Source organism: Somniosus microcephalus, chromosome 3, assembly GCF_052327205.1.
Source record: "Somniosus microcephalus isolate GS21.2 chromosome 3, FLI_Smic_1.0, whole genome shotgun sequence".
Taxonomy (NCBI): domain Eukaryota; kingdom Metazoa; phylum Chordata; class Chondrichthyes; order Squaliformes; family Somniosidae; genus Somniosus; species Somniosus microcephalus.
This window is the reverse complement of record NC_140989.1, coordinates 335,884,768-335,900,149: the sequence shown is the minus strand read 5'-3', so window position 1 is coordinate 335,900,149 and position 15,382 is coordinate 335,884,768. Positions and strand designations below refer to the sequence as shown.

The following is a 15,382-nucleotide window of genomic DNA, read 5'->3' as shown; positions in this document are numbered from 1 at the left end:
GGGACTAATTGGATAGGTCTATCAAAGAGTCAGCACAGGCATGATGGGTCGAATGGCCTCCTGTGCTGTATGTTTCTATGTATGTATGTAATATGTATATAAGTATATGAAAACTTGCCTATAGAAGTGCTCCAGCAATAAATAGTTGGCACCAATGGACTGGAAGAGAAGTACCTAAATTATGATGCTAGTTATTTCAATGTTGAATTACATAACAAAATTTTTACATGTAAGCCTTTGAAGAAATATTCCATTGTATTTTTATGGCTGTAGGTCTGCAGGAAGATTTTGCACCTCAAGCTGCTTGGTGTGACTTGTGTTTATGCATGCTCCAGATGTGCATTTTTGACATTAATGTGTTCGTGATTAGAACACCATATATCAGCAATTTCTTCCCCAGTAAATTTTACTGAAAGTTCCAGAGAACTCTCATTTCACGCACTATATTTGTCCTTTATCAGGTTATTATTAAAGGGATCCTGTTGAGGCAAGTGGGGTCTGAATCATTGCATGTGCATTGTGGTAAAATTCATTTCCATGAGTCTATTTAGCTGCGTAACATGATAAATTGAGCCTCAGAAATGGCTGGTGCTTCTACCAAGTGCTTTATTTTGGCGTTGGGGACAAATGCAACTTTCTCACACAAGATGGCATTTTGCATGGTGTATTATGGTGGTCAATTTTGCTATCACTGGCTTAATAATCCTTCGGCAGGTTGTAATGCTTCTAGTAATGATGCAACAATCTTGCATCACATTTCCAGTGCTGAACAATGTCTCAATCGTGTTTTCAGTGAGCTCAGATCCTCAGAGAGCAATGGGCTTTCAATGAAAACAACTAACCGATATCTAAGGTGAGATGGTGCTCACCAAAATCAAAGACATTTACGGCACAGAAGGAGGCCATTCGGCCCATTGTGTCCATACCGGCCGAAAGGAACTATTCATCCTAATCCCTCTTTCCAGGATTTGGTCCGTAACCTTGCAGGTTACGACACATCAAGTGCACATCCAAGTACTTTATAGATGTGATGAGGATTTCTGCCTCTACCACCCTGTCGGGCAGTGCGTTCTAGACCCCCACCACCTTCTGGGTGAAAAAAGCTCTCCTCAACTCCCCTCTAATCCTTCTACCAATTACTTTAAATCTATGCCCTCTGGTTATTGACCTCTCTAGAAAGGGAAATGGGTCCTTCCTATCCATTCTTATCTATTTTATAAACCTCAATGAAGTCTCCCCTCAGCTGCCACTTCCAAAGAGAGTAAGCTAGCAAGAAATATAAAAACAGACAGTAAGAGCTTCTACAGGTATATAAAAAGGAAGAGCGTAGCTAAAGTAAACGTTGGTCCCCTAGAGGATGTGTCTGGGGAATTAATAATGGGAAACCGGGAAATGGCAGCAACTTTGAACAAATATTTTGCATCAGTCTTCACGTTAGAAGACACTAAAAGCATCCCAATTATGGATAATCAAGGGGCTATTGGGGTGGGGGAGGGGGAACTTAAAACACTCACTCTCACTAGAGAGAAAGTACTAGGCAAACTAATGGGACTAAAGGTGGACAAGCCCCCTGGGACCTGATGGCCTGCATCCTAGAGACTTAAAAGAGGTGGCTGCAGAGATAGCGGATGCATTCGTTGTAATCTACCAAAATTCCCTGGATTCTGGAGAGGTCCCAGAGGACTGGAAAACCGCAAATGTAACGCCCCTATTTAAGAAAGGAGGGAGACAGAAAGCAGGCAACTATCGACCAGTTAGCCTAACATCTGTCATTGGGATAATGCTGGAGTCCATCATTAAGGAAGTGGTAGCAGGAAATTTAGAAAATCATAATATAGTTAAGCAGCGTCGGCATGGTTTTATGAAAGGGAAATCATGTTTGACAAATTTGCTGGAATTCTTTGAGGATGTAACTAGCAGGGTGGATAAAGGGGAACCAGTAGATGTCGTGTATTTGGATTTCCAGAAGGCATTCGATAAGGTGCCACATAAGGTTACTACACAAGATAAGAGCTCACGGGGTTGGGGGGAATATATTAGCATGGATGGATAGAGAATTGGCTAACTAACAGAAAACAGTGAGTCGGGATAAATGGGTCATAGAATCATAGCATGGCACAGAAGGAGGCCATTTCGGCCCATCGTGTCCGCGCCGGCCAACAAAGAGCTATCCAGCCTAATCCCACTTCCCAGCTCTTGGTCCGTAGCCCTGCAGGTTAGAGCATCCCAAGTGCACATCCAAGTACTTTTTAAATGTGGTTAGGGCTTCTGCCTCTACCATCCTTTTCAGGCAGGGAGTTCCAGACCCCCACAACCCTCTGGGTGAAGAAATTTCCCCTCAAATCCCCTCTAAACTTTCCCCCAATTACTTTAAATCTGTGCCCCCTGGTTTTTGACCCTTCTGCTAAGGGAAATGGGTCCTTTCTATCCAATTTATCTATGCCCCTCATAATTTTATACACCTCAATAAGGTCTCCCCTCAGCCTCCTCTGTTCCAAGGAAAACAGACCCAGCCTATCCAGTCTTTCCTCATAGCTAAGATTCTCTACTCCCGGCAACATCTCTAGTGCAATCACATCGTTCCTGTAATGTGGTGACCAGAACTGCACGCAGTACTCTAGCTGAGGCCTAACTAGTGTTTTATACAGTTGGAGCATAACCCCCCTGCTCCTGTATTCTTTGCCACGGCTAATAAAGTCAAGCATTCCATATGCCTTCTTAATCACCTTATCTACCTGGCCTGCTACCTTCAGGGATCTGTGAACATGCACTCCAAGGTCCCTTTGTTCCTCTACGCTACTCAGTGTCCTACCATTTAATGTGTATTCCTTTTCCTTGTTAGCCCTTCCCAAAAGCATTACCTCACACTTCTCCGGTATGAATTCCATTTGCCACTGTTCTGCCCACCTGACAAATTTATTTATATCTTCCTGCAGCCTACAGCTTCCTTCTTCAATATCAACCACACAGCCGATTTTAGTATCATCTGCAAACTTCTTAATCATGCCCCCTATATTCAAGTCAAGATCGTTGATATATACCACAAGAAGCAAGGGACCTAGTACTGAGCCCTGTGGAACCCCACAGGAAACAGCCTTCCAGCCACAAAAACCCATCAACCATTACCTTCTGCTTCCTGTCTCCGAGCCAGTTTTGAATCCAACTTGACACTTTTGCCCTAGATCCCATGGGCTTTAAACTTCATGACCAGTCTGCCATGTGGAACCTTATCAAAAGCCTTGCTAAAGTCCATATACACTACATCAAACGCACTACCCTCATCTACCCTCCTTATTACCGCCTCAAAAAATTCAATCAAGTTTGTCGGACACGACCTTCCCTTAACAAATTCGTGCTGACTATCGTTGATTAATCCGTGTCTTTTTAAATGAAGATTTATCCTGTCCTTCAGAATTCTTTCCAATAATTTTCCCACCACCGAGGTTAGGCTGACTGGCCTGTAATTACTCGGTCATTTTCAGGTTGGCAAACTGTAACTAGTGGAGTGCCGCACGGATCAGTGTTAGGGCCTCAACTATTTACAATCAATATTAATGACTTGGATGAAGGGACTGAGTGTAATGTAGCCAAATTTGCTGATGATACAAAGATAGGTGGGAAAGCAAATTGTGTGGAGGACGCGAAGAATCTCGAAAGGAACATAGATAGGCTAAGTGAGTGGGCAAAAATCTGGCAGATGGAGTTTAATGTGGGAAAATGCGAGGTTATCCACTTTGGTAGGAAAAATAAAAAAGCAAATTATTATTTAAATGGAGAGATTACAAAATGCTGAGGTACAGAGGGATCTGGGGGTCCTTGTACATGAATCACAAAAAGTTAGTATGCAGGTACAGCAAGTAATTAGGAAAGCAAATGGAGTGTTGGCCTTTATTGCAAAGGGAATGGAGTATAAAAGTAGGGAAGTCCTGTTACAACTGAACAGGGTGTTGGTGAGACCACACCTGGAGTACTGCATACAGTTTTAGTCTCCTTATTTAAGGAAGGATATACTTCCATTGGAGACAGTGCAGAGAAGGTTCACAAGGTTGATTCCGGAGATGAAGGGGTTGTCTTATGAAGAAAGGTTGAGCAGGTTGGGCCTATTCTCATTGGAGTTTAGAAGAATGAGAGGGGATCTTATTGAAACATATAAGATTCTGAAGGGGCTCGACAAGGTAGATGCAGAGAGGATGTTTCCCGTCGTGGGGGAATCTGGAACTAGGGGGCATAATTTCAGAATAAGGGGGCACCCTTTTAAATCGGAAATGAGGAGGAATTTCTTCTCTCAAAAGGTCATGAATTTTTGGAATTCTCTTCCCAAGAGAGCTGTGGAGGCTGGGTCATTGAATATATTTAAGGTGGAGACAGACAGATTTTTGAAAGGTAAGGGAGTCAAGGGTTATGGGGAGTGGGCAGGGAAGTGGAGTTGAGGCCAAGACCAGATCAGCCATGATCTTATTGAAGGGCGGAGCAGACTTGAGGTGCCAAATGACCACCTCCTGCTCCTACGTCTTACGTTCTTAAGTTCTTATAAAGAAAACAACCCCCTATCCAATCTTTCCTCATAGCTAAAATTCTCCAGTCCTGGGAACATTCTCATAAATCTCCTCCAGTGCAATCACATCTTTCTTATAATGTGGTGACCAGAACTGTACGCAGTACTGTAACTGTGGCCTAACTAGTCTTTTATACAGTTCAAGCATAACCTCCCTGCTCTTGTATTCTGTGCCTTGGCTAATAAAGGAAAGCATCCCACCTGTCTTAACCACCTTATCTACCTGTCCTGCTACCTTCAGGGATCTGTGCACATGCACTCCATGTTCGCGCTGTTCCTCTACACTTCTCAGTATTGTGGAAACATGGCCATAAGAACCACCCCAGAGGCTAATGGGAAAATAGTAAAAGAATTGACATTGTTATTAACTGCATAAATAGCAGAAGAAAGAACAGGTTTAGTCACGTACATCAGGAGTTAGCAATAGGTCATATATGAGTCATGTAACCACAAGAACAAGGAACGAAGAGTAAAATAAGAATTGATTATGGAACTTGGGGAAGAATTTCAGTATGTACTAACGTCAGGAAACAGATGAGCTTAACCCAGTGCTTATGAATACCTTGTTGCTATAGAACTAACAGCCATGATTGGTTAAAAGAATTAATAACATAGGGAACTGAAAATGAAATGTTCCAGTAAGTTTAACCTATATCCACTTGTCTAAAATGTGGTAAGTGTCAAAACTGCTTTTTTACACAATTGTATAATTAACCATTACACGTGATCATATGGAACTTGTTTACTCGACTGTATAAAAATGCTGCAAAATGCTTAATCTGCGGAGTTGTAGCTTCAACCTTTGATTGAGCTGCTCTCCCCTTGTGGACAAGTAAAATAAACTGCAATCTGTTTGTACTTGGTCTGTGCGTCTGAGTCTTACTCGGAGTCGAGATTTCGACAGTATCCTACCATTTATTGTGTATTCCCTTGCCGTGTTAGCCCTCCCCAACTACATTACCTCACACTTCTCCGGATTGAATACCATTTGCCACTTTTCTGCCCACCTGACCAGCCCGTTGATATCTTCCTGCAGTCTGCAGCTTTCTTCCTCACTATCAACCACACGGCCAATTTTTGTATCATCTGCAAACTTCTGAATTTTGCCCTCTACATTGAAGTCTAAATCATTGATATATGCCGCAAAAAGCAAGGGACCTAGTACTGAGCCCTGCGGAACCCCACTGGAAACAACTTTCCAGTCACAAAAGCATCCGTCGACCATTACCCTGTGCTTCCTGTCACTGAGCCAATTTTGGATCCAACTTGCCACTTTTCCTTGGATCCCATTGGCTTTTACTTTGCTGACCAGTCTGCCATGTGGGACCTTGTCAAAGGCCTTGCTAAAATTCATGTAGACTACATCAAACGTGCTACCCTCATCGACCCTCCTTGTTACCTCCTCAAAAAATTCAGTCAAGTGCGTCAGACATCTCCTACCCGTAACAAATCCATGCTGACTGCTTTGATTAATCCGTGCCTTTCTAAATGACGATTAACACTGTCCCTCGGCATTTTTTCCAATAATTTGCCGAACGCCGAGATTAGGCTGACTGGCCTGTAATTACTCAGTTCCTTTCTCCCTCTTTAAACAACGGTACAACGTTTGCAGTCCTCTGGCACCACACCTATTGCCAGAGAGAATTGGAAAATGATGGTCAGAGCCTCCGTTATTTCCTCCCTTGCTTCTCTCAACAGCTTGGGATACATTTCATCTGGGCCTGGGGATTTATCTACTTACTGTTGTGTGGCTCTTAATTACTGTTGTACTGTGCAATAAGGTGAGAAGAAATTTAGAGCTGTAGCTGTAATTGATGCTGACATTTGGATGGAATTATTACTTAATTTTCCATTCTGGGTTTTGAATGTAATATGCTGAATGCACAAAATGGAAACCGTGTTCTTGAATTCCTAATTGCAATGCTCACATACTATCCAATGGTATAATTAGCCTTTAAAAAAAAATAAACACGCCCATTGGAACACATATGGGTCATGTTGGAATAAACGGGTCTTTTTCCGAGTGGCAGGCAGTGACTAGTGGGGTACCGCAGGGATTGGTGCTAGGACCCCAGCTATTCACAATATATATATTAATGATCTAGACAAGAGAACTAGATGTAATATCTCCAAGTTCGCAGACGACACAAAGCTGGGTGGGTGTGTGTGCTGTGAGGAGGATGTAGAGAAACTCCAGTATGATTTGGACAGGTTGGGTGATATGGCAGATGCAGTATAATGTGGATAAATGCTTGGTTATCCATTTTGGTGGCAAAAACAGGAAGGCAGATTATTATCTGAACGGCAATAGATTGGGAAAAGGGGAAGTGCAATGAGACCTGGATGTCCTTGTGCACCAGTCGCTGAAGGTAAGCATGCAGGTGCAGCAGGCGGTTAAGAAGGCAAATGGTATGTTGGCCTTCATAGCGAGAGGATTTGAGTACAGGAGCAAGGATGTCTTGCTGCAGTTGTACAGGGCCTTGGTGAGACCACACCTTGAGTATTGTGTGCAGTTTTGGTCGCCTTATCTGAGGAAGGATGTTCTTACCATGGAGGGAGTGCAGCGAAGATTCACCAGACTGATACCTGGGATGGCAGGAATGACGTATGAAGAGAGATTGGGTCGATTAGGTTTATATTTGCTAGAGTTTAGAAGAATGAGAGGGGATCTCATTGAAACTTATAAAATTCTAACAGGACTAGACAGACTAGATGCAGGAAGGATGTTCCCAATGGCAGGGGAGTCCAGAACCAGGGGTCACAGTCTAAGGATAAGGGGTAAGCCATTTAGGACTAAGATGAGGAGGAATTTCTTCACCCAGAGAGTGGTGAACCTGTGGAATTCTCTACCACAGCAGACAGTTGAGGCCAATTCATTAAATACATTCAAGAAGGAGTTAGATATATTTCTTAAGGCTAAAGGGATCAAGGGATATGGGGAGAAAGCAGGGACAGGGTACTGAATTTGGATGATCAGCCATGATCTCATTAAATGGCGGAACAGGCTCGAGGGGCAGAATGGCCTACTCCTGCTCCTATCTTCTATGTTTCTGTGTTTGTCTTCAGATATGATTGCAGCTCATGAGTACTAAGCATCCTTTATTTGGCTCATGGACTTGCACAGGTGCATGTATTGATGTTTTGTGGCAGTACCCAAATGTGTCTGTATGCATAAAGTATATCTAACTGATCATCTTTAATTTTTCATATAATGCTTTATTGTCCCTATTTAATAGCTCAATTAATCAGGTTAATTAAGTCATCCTACCAGTTCTGTCTCTATTTACACATTTCTCCTCCATGCAGTACCCTAATATTATAATATACTGTACTGTGCTTCATCTAGTGGGCCAGTTGAGAGCTCAAACTAGACCATTAAGCTCGAAGACCTTGAATGCACATCCTGAGTTTGGAGTCCACTGGGGTAAATTTAGAAAATACCTTTGTTCCAGTTGCGCGCTGAATAATCTATTAAAATAATTTCCATTCAGTAGTTCCTTAGTCACAATATTAAATGTTGAATAATCAAAGCATTCTCTTGTCCGCAAATGCTGTTGCATAATACTGGATAATGCATTTCAGGGGTGTAATTTTCAGATTTCTTGCAGCTCTTTTTTAGTTTATTTTGGGATAGGACTGAATTGAAAGTGGTGACTTGGAAGTTTTCATTTATTGTCCTCCACAATCGGGCTCTTGGGCGTTTTCTTGTAGCACAAAATGCGTAGTGGCAAATTTTGACTATCTAGCTCTTTATCTTACATGTGGAGCAGATGGATTTTTCTCCAGATGCCAAAACTGAGGTAAGTTTGGTTCCTTGCAGTGGCCATATTAGGTGTTCCCATGGTTTTTAGATGAAAATCAGTATTCTACTCGTGGAGTTAACATACAGGAAACTTTCAATTAACCGGCTCCTAAATAACCGGAAATGTCGGTTAACCGGCAAAATTCAGGAGTCGGTTTCAGCTAACTTTTATAACACGTATTACTTGCACAGCAACAAATTGAGGAAGGCAAGGGTTTGGCTGCAGCTGTTGCTAAGCTACAGAGACGCTTGCAACTTGTGGACGTTCTTCTGAAGCTGTTGCTAAGCAACAGGGTTTGTTGCTTTATACGGAGCTCTAAGGTCCGTATCTTTCACTATAGCATTCGGTTATCCGGAATTGTTGCTGAACCGGCACCACGTCGGTCCCGTCCGTGCCGGATACCAGAAAGTTTCCTGTAATATTTAGGAGCAGGAGTAGGCCATACGGCCCCTCAAGCCTGTCGCCATTCAATAAGATCATGGCTGATCTTCGACCTCAGCTCCACTCTCCTGCCGACCTCCATATCCCTTGATTCCCCTAGAGTCCAAAAATCAATCTATCTCAGCCTTGAATATACACAATGATTCAACATCCACAGCCCTTTGGGATAGAGAATTCCAAAGCTTCACAACCCTCCAATGAAGAAATTCTTCCTCATCTCAGTCTTAAGTGGCCGACCCCTTAACCTGAGATTATGCTCTCTAGTCCTAGACTCTCCAGCCAGGGGAAACAACCTCTCAGAATCTACCCTGTGAATCCCCCTCAGAATCTTATATGTTTCAATGAGATCACTTCTCATTCTTCTAAACTCGAGAGTATAGGCCCAAGCTACTCAATCTCTCCTCATAGGACAACCTTCCCCAGGAATCGATTTCGTGAACCTTTGTTGCATCACCTAAGGCAAGTATATCCTTCCTCACGTAAGGAGACCAAAATTGTGCATAGTACTCCAGGTGTGGCCTCACCAAAGCCCCGTACAATTGTAGCAAGACTTCCTTACTCTTCTACTCCAATGCCCTTGCAATAGAAGTCATTAACAACATTGTAAATATGTTGGCTAACCTCCCCCAAGTTGATACTGCTGTTTTATCCAGCTCACTTGGTGCATTTGTGAAGCATCCACTTTTGAATAGATCTGCTGTAATTTGATAGATCTGCTCTATTTTTACTTTTCTTTGGTAACATTTTATGGGTGAGCTTTAAAAAAAAAATGGTATAGAGATGCTGATCTTGCATATGAGAACAGTGCACGAATAGCTCTGCCCCTTTTTTAATTTTTAAAATATTTTTTGTGCAAGTTTAAAAAAAATAAGTGGAGATGATGATCTTGCACATGAGAACAATAAAACAATGCATGTTCAAATGAATTACACAAGTGAGTACAATTAACTATCCTGAATCAAGGAGATTAGGCCAACGTTCCCGCTAAGCTGTACGGCTGTCTGGAGGTCCCGCGCAGGCCCTTTGCTGGCTTCTCAATTTTGAATGGGCCGCGCAGCCTGTTGGAGGGACCGTGGACCCAAAAAAATCTTAGGGGGAACATTGTGTTAGGCGATTCTTCAATAAATCTCTTAGCCTGTGAAAAGATTTCGACCAGTCCTGCTTGTAGCACAGGTTTCAATTTTTTCAGTTGTTTGTGCATCACTTCAGCAAAATGTTCCCAAGTTTTTGTCTTTTATAGCCGTAAAGCTGGCATGGTTCCAGAAGCACATGAATGAATGTGTTCTGTAGAAGTCTGTATTATCTGTATTTCTATATTTGTTGGCATAGGTTCTTCAATAAAAAGCTGAATGAAGATCTTGTGAAGTTAATTGATGTCAGATTTACTGCTTATGCAAGGAACTGTTTCCACATATCTACTCCATATTTTAAGTGAAAGCGAGGTAATTTTTGTAGCCCTGTCTTCACAAGTTATGGTGTGGAGATGCCGGAGTTGGACTGGGGTGGACAAATGTAAGAAGTCACACAACACCAGGTTATAGTCCAACAGCTTTATTTGAAATCACAAGCTTTCGGAGCACTGCTCCTTCGTCAGGTGAAGTGGAGAAATGCATAAAGACACAGCTTATATAGTCAGAGAATAATGTCAGATGTTTACAGGTAATATTTCTAACTGCCATTTATCACAAGTTAGAGCACTGGGTCCAGGGATCTTCCTTTGCCTTTGCTGAATTCTTCTCAGTGCATCAAGGTTCTTTTGAAGGCACAGGGCCAAAGATAACACCTGAAAGTGGAAAGTTTTATTAAAGGTGTTACCTGTTCCACCTCTTACCCACCTTCCTGTGCTGAGCTGTTATTGAACATCGGGACGTCTTACTATGTTAAAGGTGCTATACAAATGCAAGTTGTTGTTGCTGCTCTATTTATATCCATAATACCGCCTAGAGCACTTGTGTTACACAGTTCTGAAGTGGTTTGTTGGCAGACTTGAATCCATTGGTTTGAAAACAGTAGGAAAATATATTTCCTGCAGATTAGGGAACGATTTGGTCTCAGTTGCCACGGTAATAGAGATGCTACCTATAATGTGCACTTAGAACGTGACTGCCATTCCACTATTAGTCTAGAAATTATAAAAACTAAAAATGAGGAATTCATTAGGGCAAGCTCCAACAACACTCAAGAAGCTCAACACCATGCAGGACAAAGCAGTCCGTTTGATTGATAGCCCATCCACCACCTTAAACATTCACTCCCTCCACTACTGACGCACCATGGCTGCAGTGTGTACCATTTATAAGATGCACTGCAGCAACTTGCCAAGGCTTCTTCGACAGCACCTCCCAAATCTGCAACTTCTACCACCTAGAAGGACAAGGGAAGTAAGCACATGGGAACATCATCACTTCCAAGTTCCCCATCACGTCACACTCCATCCTGACTTGGAAATATATCACCGTTCCTTCATAGTCACTGGGTCAAAATCCTGGAACTCCCTCCCTAATAGCATTGTGGAAATACTTTCACCACACAGACTGCAGCGGTTCAAGAAGGCGACTCACCACCACCTTCTCGAGGGCAACTAGGGATGGGCAATAATTACTGGCGTTGCTAGCGACGCCCACATCCCATGAATTCATAATTTTTTTATTTTAAATTATGTTTTATATAGGGTTCTGAAGGGTCCAAACAAAGAAATTTGGAAATTTAGTAAGATTACTATTTGCATAGAATTTTTACTACCATCAGCACCCTGCTGAGGGGCTCAACCTGGTATGTGGGAAACAAGTGACCTATGGGGGTGGGGGGCAGAAACTGGACTGCATCGTCGAGTTTACAACAGGCCAAATTCAAGGAAAGGGATGAGATTGACGACCTGAAATTGTAACTAATGAATTGCTTATTTTTGCTTAAATAACAAGTAACATGAGAAAGCCCTTTGTTTTGGTTTTGATTTTGTGACAATAATGGAGCATGGAATTGGAAAATGTCCAGTATTTATCAAAACATCATTATTAAAAATTCAAAATAAAATTAGCTTTGGATGAAACTGTAATACCACTTGTAGAGAAGTTATTGAGTATTTGCATAACCGTGATCAAGTTCATTTCAGATTTAGGCTGAAGGAAACCGAGTGCTGTAATTTTTGCATTTTGAATTGTGATTCATATTCAATCAACTCTCATCTGCCATCTTTATACCTGTTTCTTAAATCCAGCTTCCATATTGATTTGAGATTCAGTTCAGATTGCCATAAGTTAATATTCTGTAACTTAAGCTACAATGCATGGCGATTAGTACTGACTTGAAAGGTACATTACAGTTTCTGAACATTTTGCCTTTGGACTGCATGTCACTATAGCTTAAAGGAAATAACAATTGGCTGCTTGATGATCAGTGACCGTAAGTAATTTACAATAATCTATATAACATTTTATGTGCAGGTATGAGCATCTGAAGATCAACAACTGGAAGGATTGGTATCTGGACTTGAGTAAAAGGACTGCCCCCACCCTGGAATATGGTACCTCAGTGTTGGACAGTGCTACCAGTCATGGTGATGCTGAGCTATCTGGCACAATACATCCAGGCAGACAGTAAGTAAAATCGTTAAATGTTCTCTTACTGTAATATGTTTTCTCTTTAAACTACCTTGATATGTGTGAATTTGTTTGAATGTAAGGGATTGATAGATATCAATACTAACAAACCTGGAAGGAGAAAAGAATTGCAACATATGTTCACTGCAAACTTGTATGGTGGACTCTTCAGATTAAAAGGGTACAAAATGAACAACACTCCAAAATGACAGAGCATAGCAAAGTAGGAAAACTGAAATAAATCTTGTCTGAGTAGGTAATCTTACCCTTCCACAAATTTTATGTGAAACCATTCATGGCCGTCAGTGGGAAAAGCTGAATGATTACAAACTCAAAGTAATGAGAAGTGTTGTTAAAAATAATATTGCCTCAGGAGATACTCAAAATTTGCTCTGAAAGGTTTTGAAAAGATCCAGTTTGTTTTGAATATGATTAGCCTTACCCTGATCACTTTGAGATTTGAAAAATCAGTCACTAAATGATGATGGAAAAATAAATGAGGCTTTTACTTAGGTTGAGAACTGGAAACAGCTGGAAAAAGGACATAAGGTTGAGAGAGTTCAACTATTTTAAATTAATGACTGAATTACTGCATTTAATAATGGCAAGCATTGGTCTGATTTTGGGTTCTGGCTGTAAAAAGGTAGGTAAAATGTCAGTTAAAAACTGATGGGCAGAGCCTGACTGATATATAAATGTAAAGTAGAACATTTTTAGTTAACACGCTTGCCAACATGAGTGCATACACTCTTTTTTAATGCTGGTCAGATAAGGCGGGGGTTTCTCGAGATTTTGAATAGAATTATATTTTTTTCTAGGTTGAACTGTTGAATCGTCAGTGAAAAGGGCAGTCATACCAGCTAATAATTATATGTTGAAAAAATTTATATAATTTTTTCCACATGTTGCACATTTTTTGAAGTTCAGTTTCCTTTTTCCATTCTTGAATACATGATTAATCTTTGTGTGTCACCCCTGTTTTTTTGGGGGGGGAGGGGCGGGTGGTGGAAGGTAAATCAAGAAAGTACAAAGTAAAAACAAGCAGAAAGTGTGGTACTGAGCTGTAGTGGTTTCAGTGTGCCAGTGCAGCCTTCGGTCGCCCGAGGAAGAGAGTGTTTGAAGACCAGGACCTCAAACCCGGCACTAAGCTCATGGTCTACAGAGCAGCAGTGATACCCACCCTGCTGTATGCCTCAGAGACATGGACCATGTACAGCAGGCACCTCAAAGCACTAGAGAGGTACCACCAATGCTGCCTCCGCAAGATCCTGCAAATCCATTGGCAGGCTAGGCGCACCAACGTCCGTGTTCTCACTCAGGCCAACATCCCCAGCATTGAAGCTTTGACCACGCTCGATCAGCTCCGATGGATGGGCCACATCATCCGCATGCCTGATACGAGACTCCCAAAACAAGCGCTCTACTTGGAGCTCCGACACGGCAAGAGAGCCCCAGGTGGGCAGAGGAAATGCTTCAAGGACACCCTCAAAGCCTCCTTGAAAAAGTGGAACATCCCCACCGACACCTGGGAATTCCTGGCCCAAGACCACACAAAGTGGAGGAGAAGCATCCGGGAAGGCACCGAACACCTCGAGTCTATTCGCCGGGCGCAAGCGGAAGCCAAGCACGAGGAGCGCACGTCAACCCAAGCACCCCACCCGCCCCTTTAACCACTGTCTGCCCCATCTGTGACGGAGACTGTAGGCCCCGCATTGGACTCATCAGTCACTTGAGAACTCATTTTTAGTGTGGAAGCAAGTCATCCTCGGTGCTGAGGGATTCCTAAGAAAAAGAAGTAGACTGTCTTTCTTGGCCTTTAATAAAGAGCCTGACAGTAGATAAGTGTTGCTGTACCCAATTATTGAGTTGTACTACATTTGGTATTGCATTCACTTGCAGTTAAATGCTTGGGAATATAACCTGATTGGTTAATTTATTTATGAAGGAGCCAAAAGTGGCTCTGAATGTTTGTAGCTTCTTTCTACTGGTAAAACCACACTGTTCGTGCTAGTGGACAGTCTCAGCAACTGGCGCAGAAGAAAAGAAGGGGGCCAAGCACCTTCTGCTCCTCGCCCTTCTACTGACCATACCACAATTAAAACAGATTTAGAGGACTTAGTGTGGCTCCTTTCTCTATATTCATATAAAATATACAATCTCATGAATGTGTAGAGAAATATATAATGAACAACAGCCATAAATAGACTGGGGAGCCACGATGCTGGAAGTCCTAAAAACAACTTTTGATTATACAGGTAGACTATCCTTTATCCGAACTTCCGAAAACCTCTAAAAACCGAAAGTTTTTTCGTTCAGCGTAAGTCGTGCGCACAACATGACCAGAGTGGCGCACGACTTACGCTGAGCAGGGCAGAGGGTCACAGAGTTCCCTCCTGGGTAGGAGATTGCAGGCCGAGCCGGGCAGTGTGAAGGAGGTACCGAGAGAGTGAACCCAACAATACAGCGGCCCGTCCGATAGCTGCAGCGGCCCGTCCGATATTCTTTTCTCCCCCCGACCTGAACCGAACCGCGGCCCGTCTGATATTCTTCCCCCCCCGACCCGACCCGTCCGATATTCTTTTCTCCCCCCCCCCCCGACCCGACCCGACCCGAACCGCGGCCCGTCCGATATTCTTTTCTCCCTCCCCCCCACCACCCACCCTCCCCGACCCGAACCGCGGCCCGTCCGATATTCTTTTCCCCGACCCCCCCCCCCCCCCGACCTGAACCGCGGCCTGTCCGATATTCTTTTCTCCCCCCCCGACCCGACCTGAACCGCGGCCCGTCTGATATTCTTTTCTCCCCCACCCGACCCCCGACCTGATTTGCGGGCCAGCTTAGTAGGAGTCAGCCGATATCCGGCTTTCCAGAGAAGCAGGAAGGGGAATGAGACACGGAACAGTCGCAAGAGGTAGCCTGAACTTTTAAAATTTATATTAAATACAAATTTCCCAGTCTTAAAATAATACCTTCTGAAATCCAAA

The 15,382-nt window shown here is 42.8% G+C and overlaps 1 protein-coding gene across 11 annotated transcripts in view; it reads left to right on the top strand.

The window, feature by feature from the left end:
• The window catches only part of LOC147122263 (receptor-type tyrosine-protein phosphatase F-like), a 654,652-nt gene that overhangs the window by 212,310 nt on the left and 426,960 nt on the right, over positions 1-15,382 (top strand). For all 11 annotated transcript variants that reach the window (XM_085983216.1, XM_085983218.1, XM_085983215.1 and 8 more), the window contains exon 2: positions 12,243-12,395. In XM_085983216.1, the coding sequence (XP_085839342.1) occupies positions 12,320-12,395 (76 nt within the window). In that variant the 5' untranslated portion in view covers positions 12,243-12,319. The remainder of the gene's footprint in view (positions 1-12,242; positions 12,396-15,382) is intronic.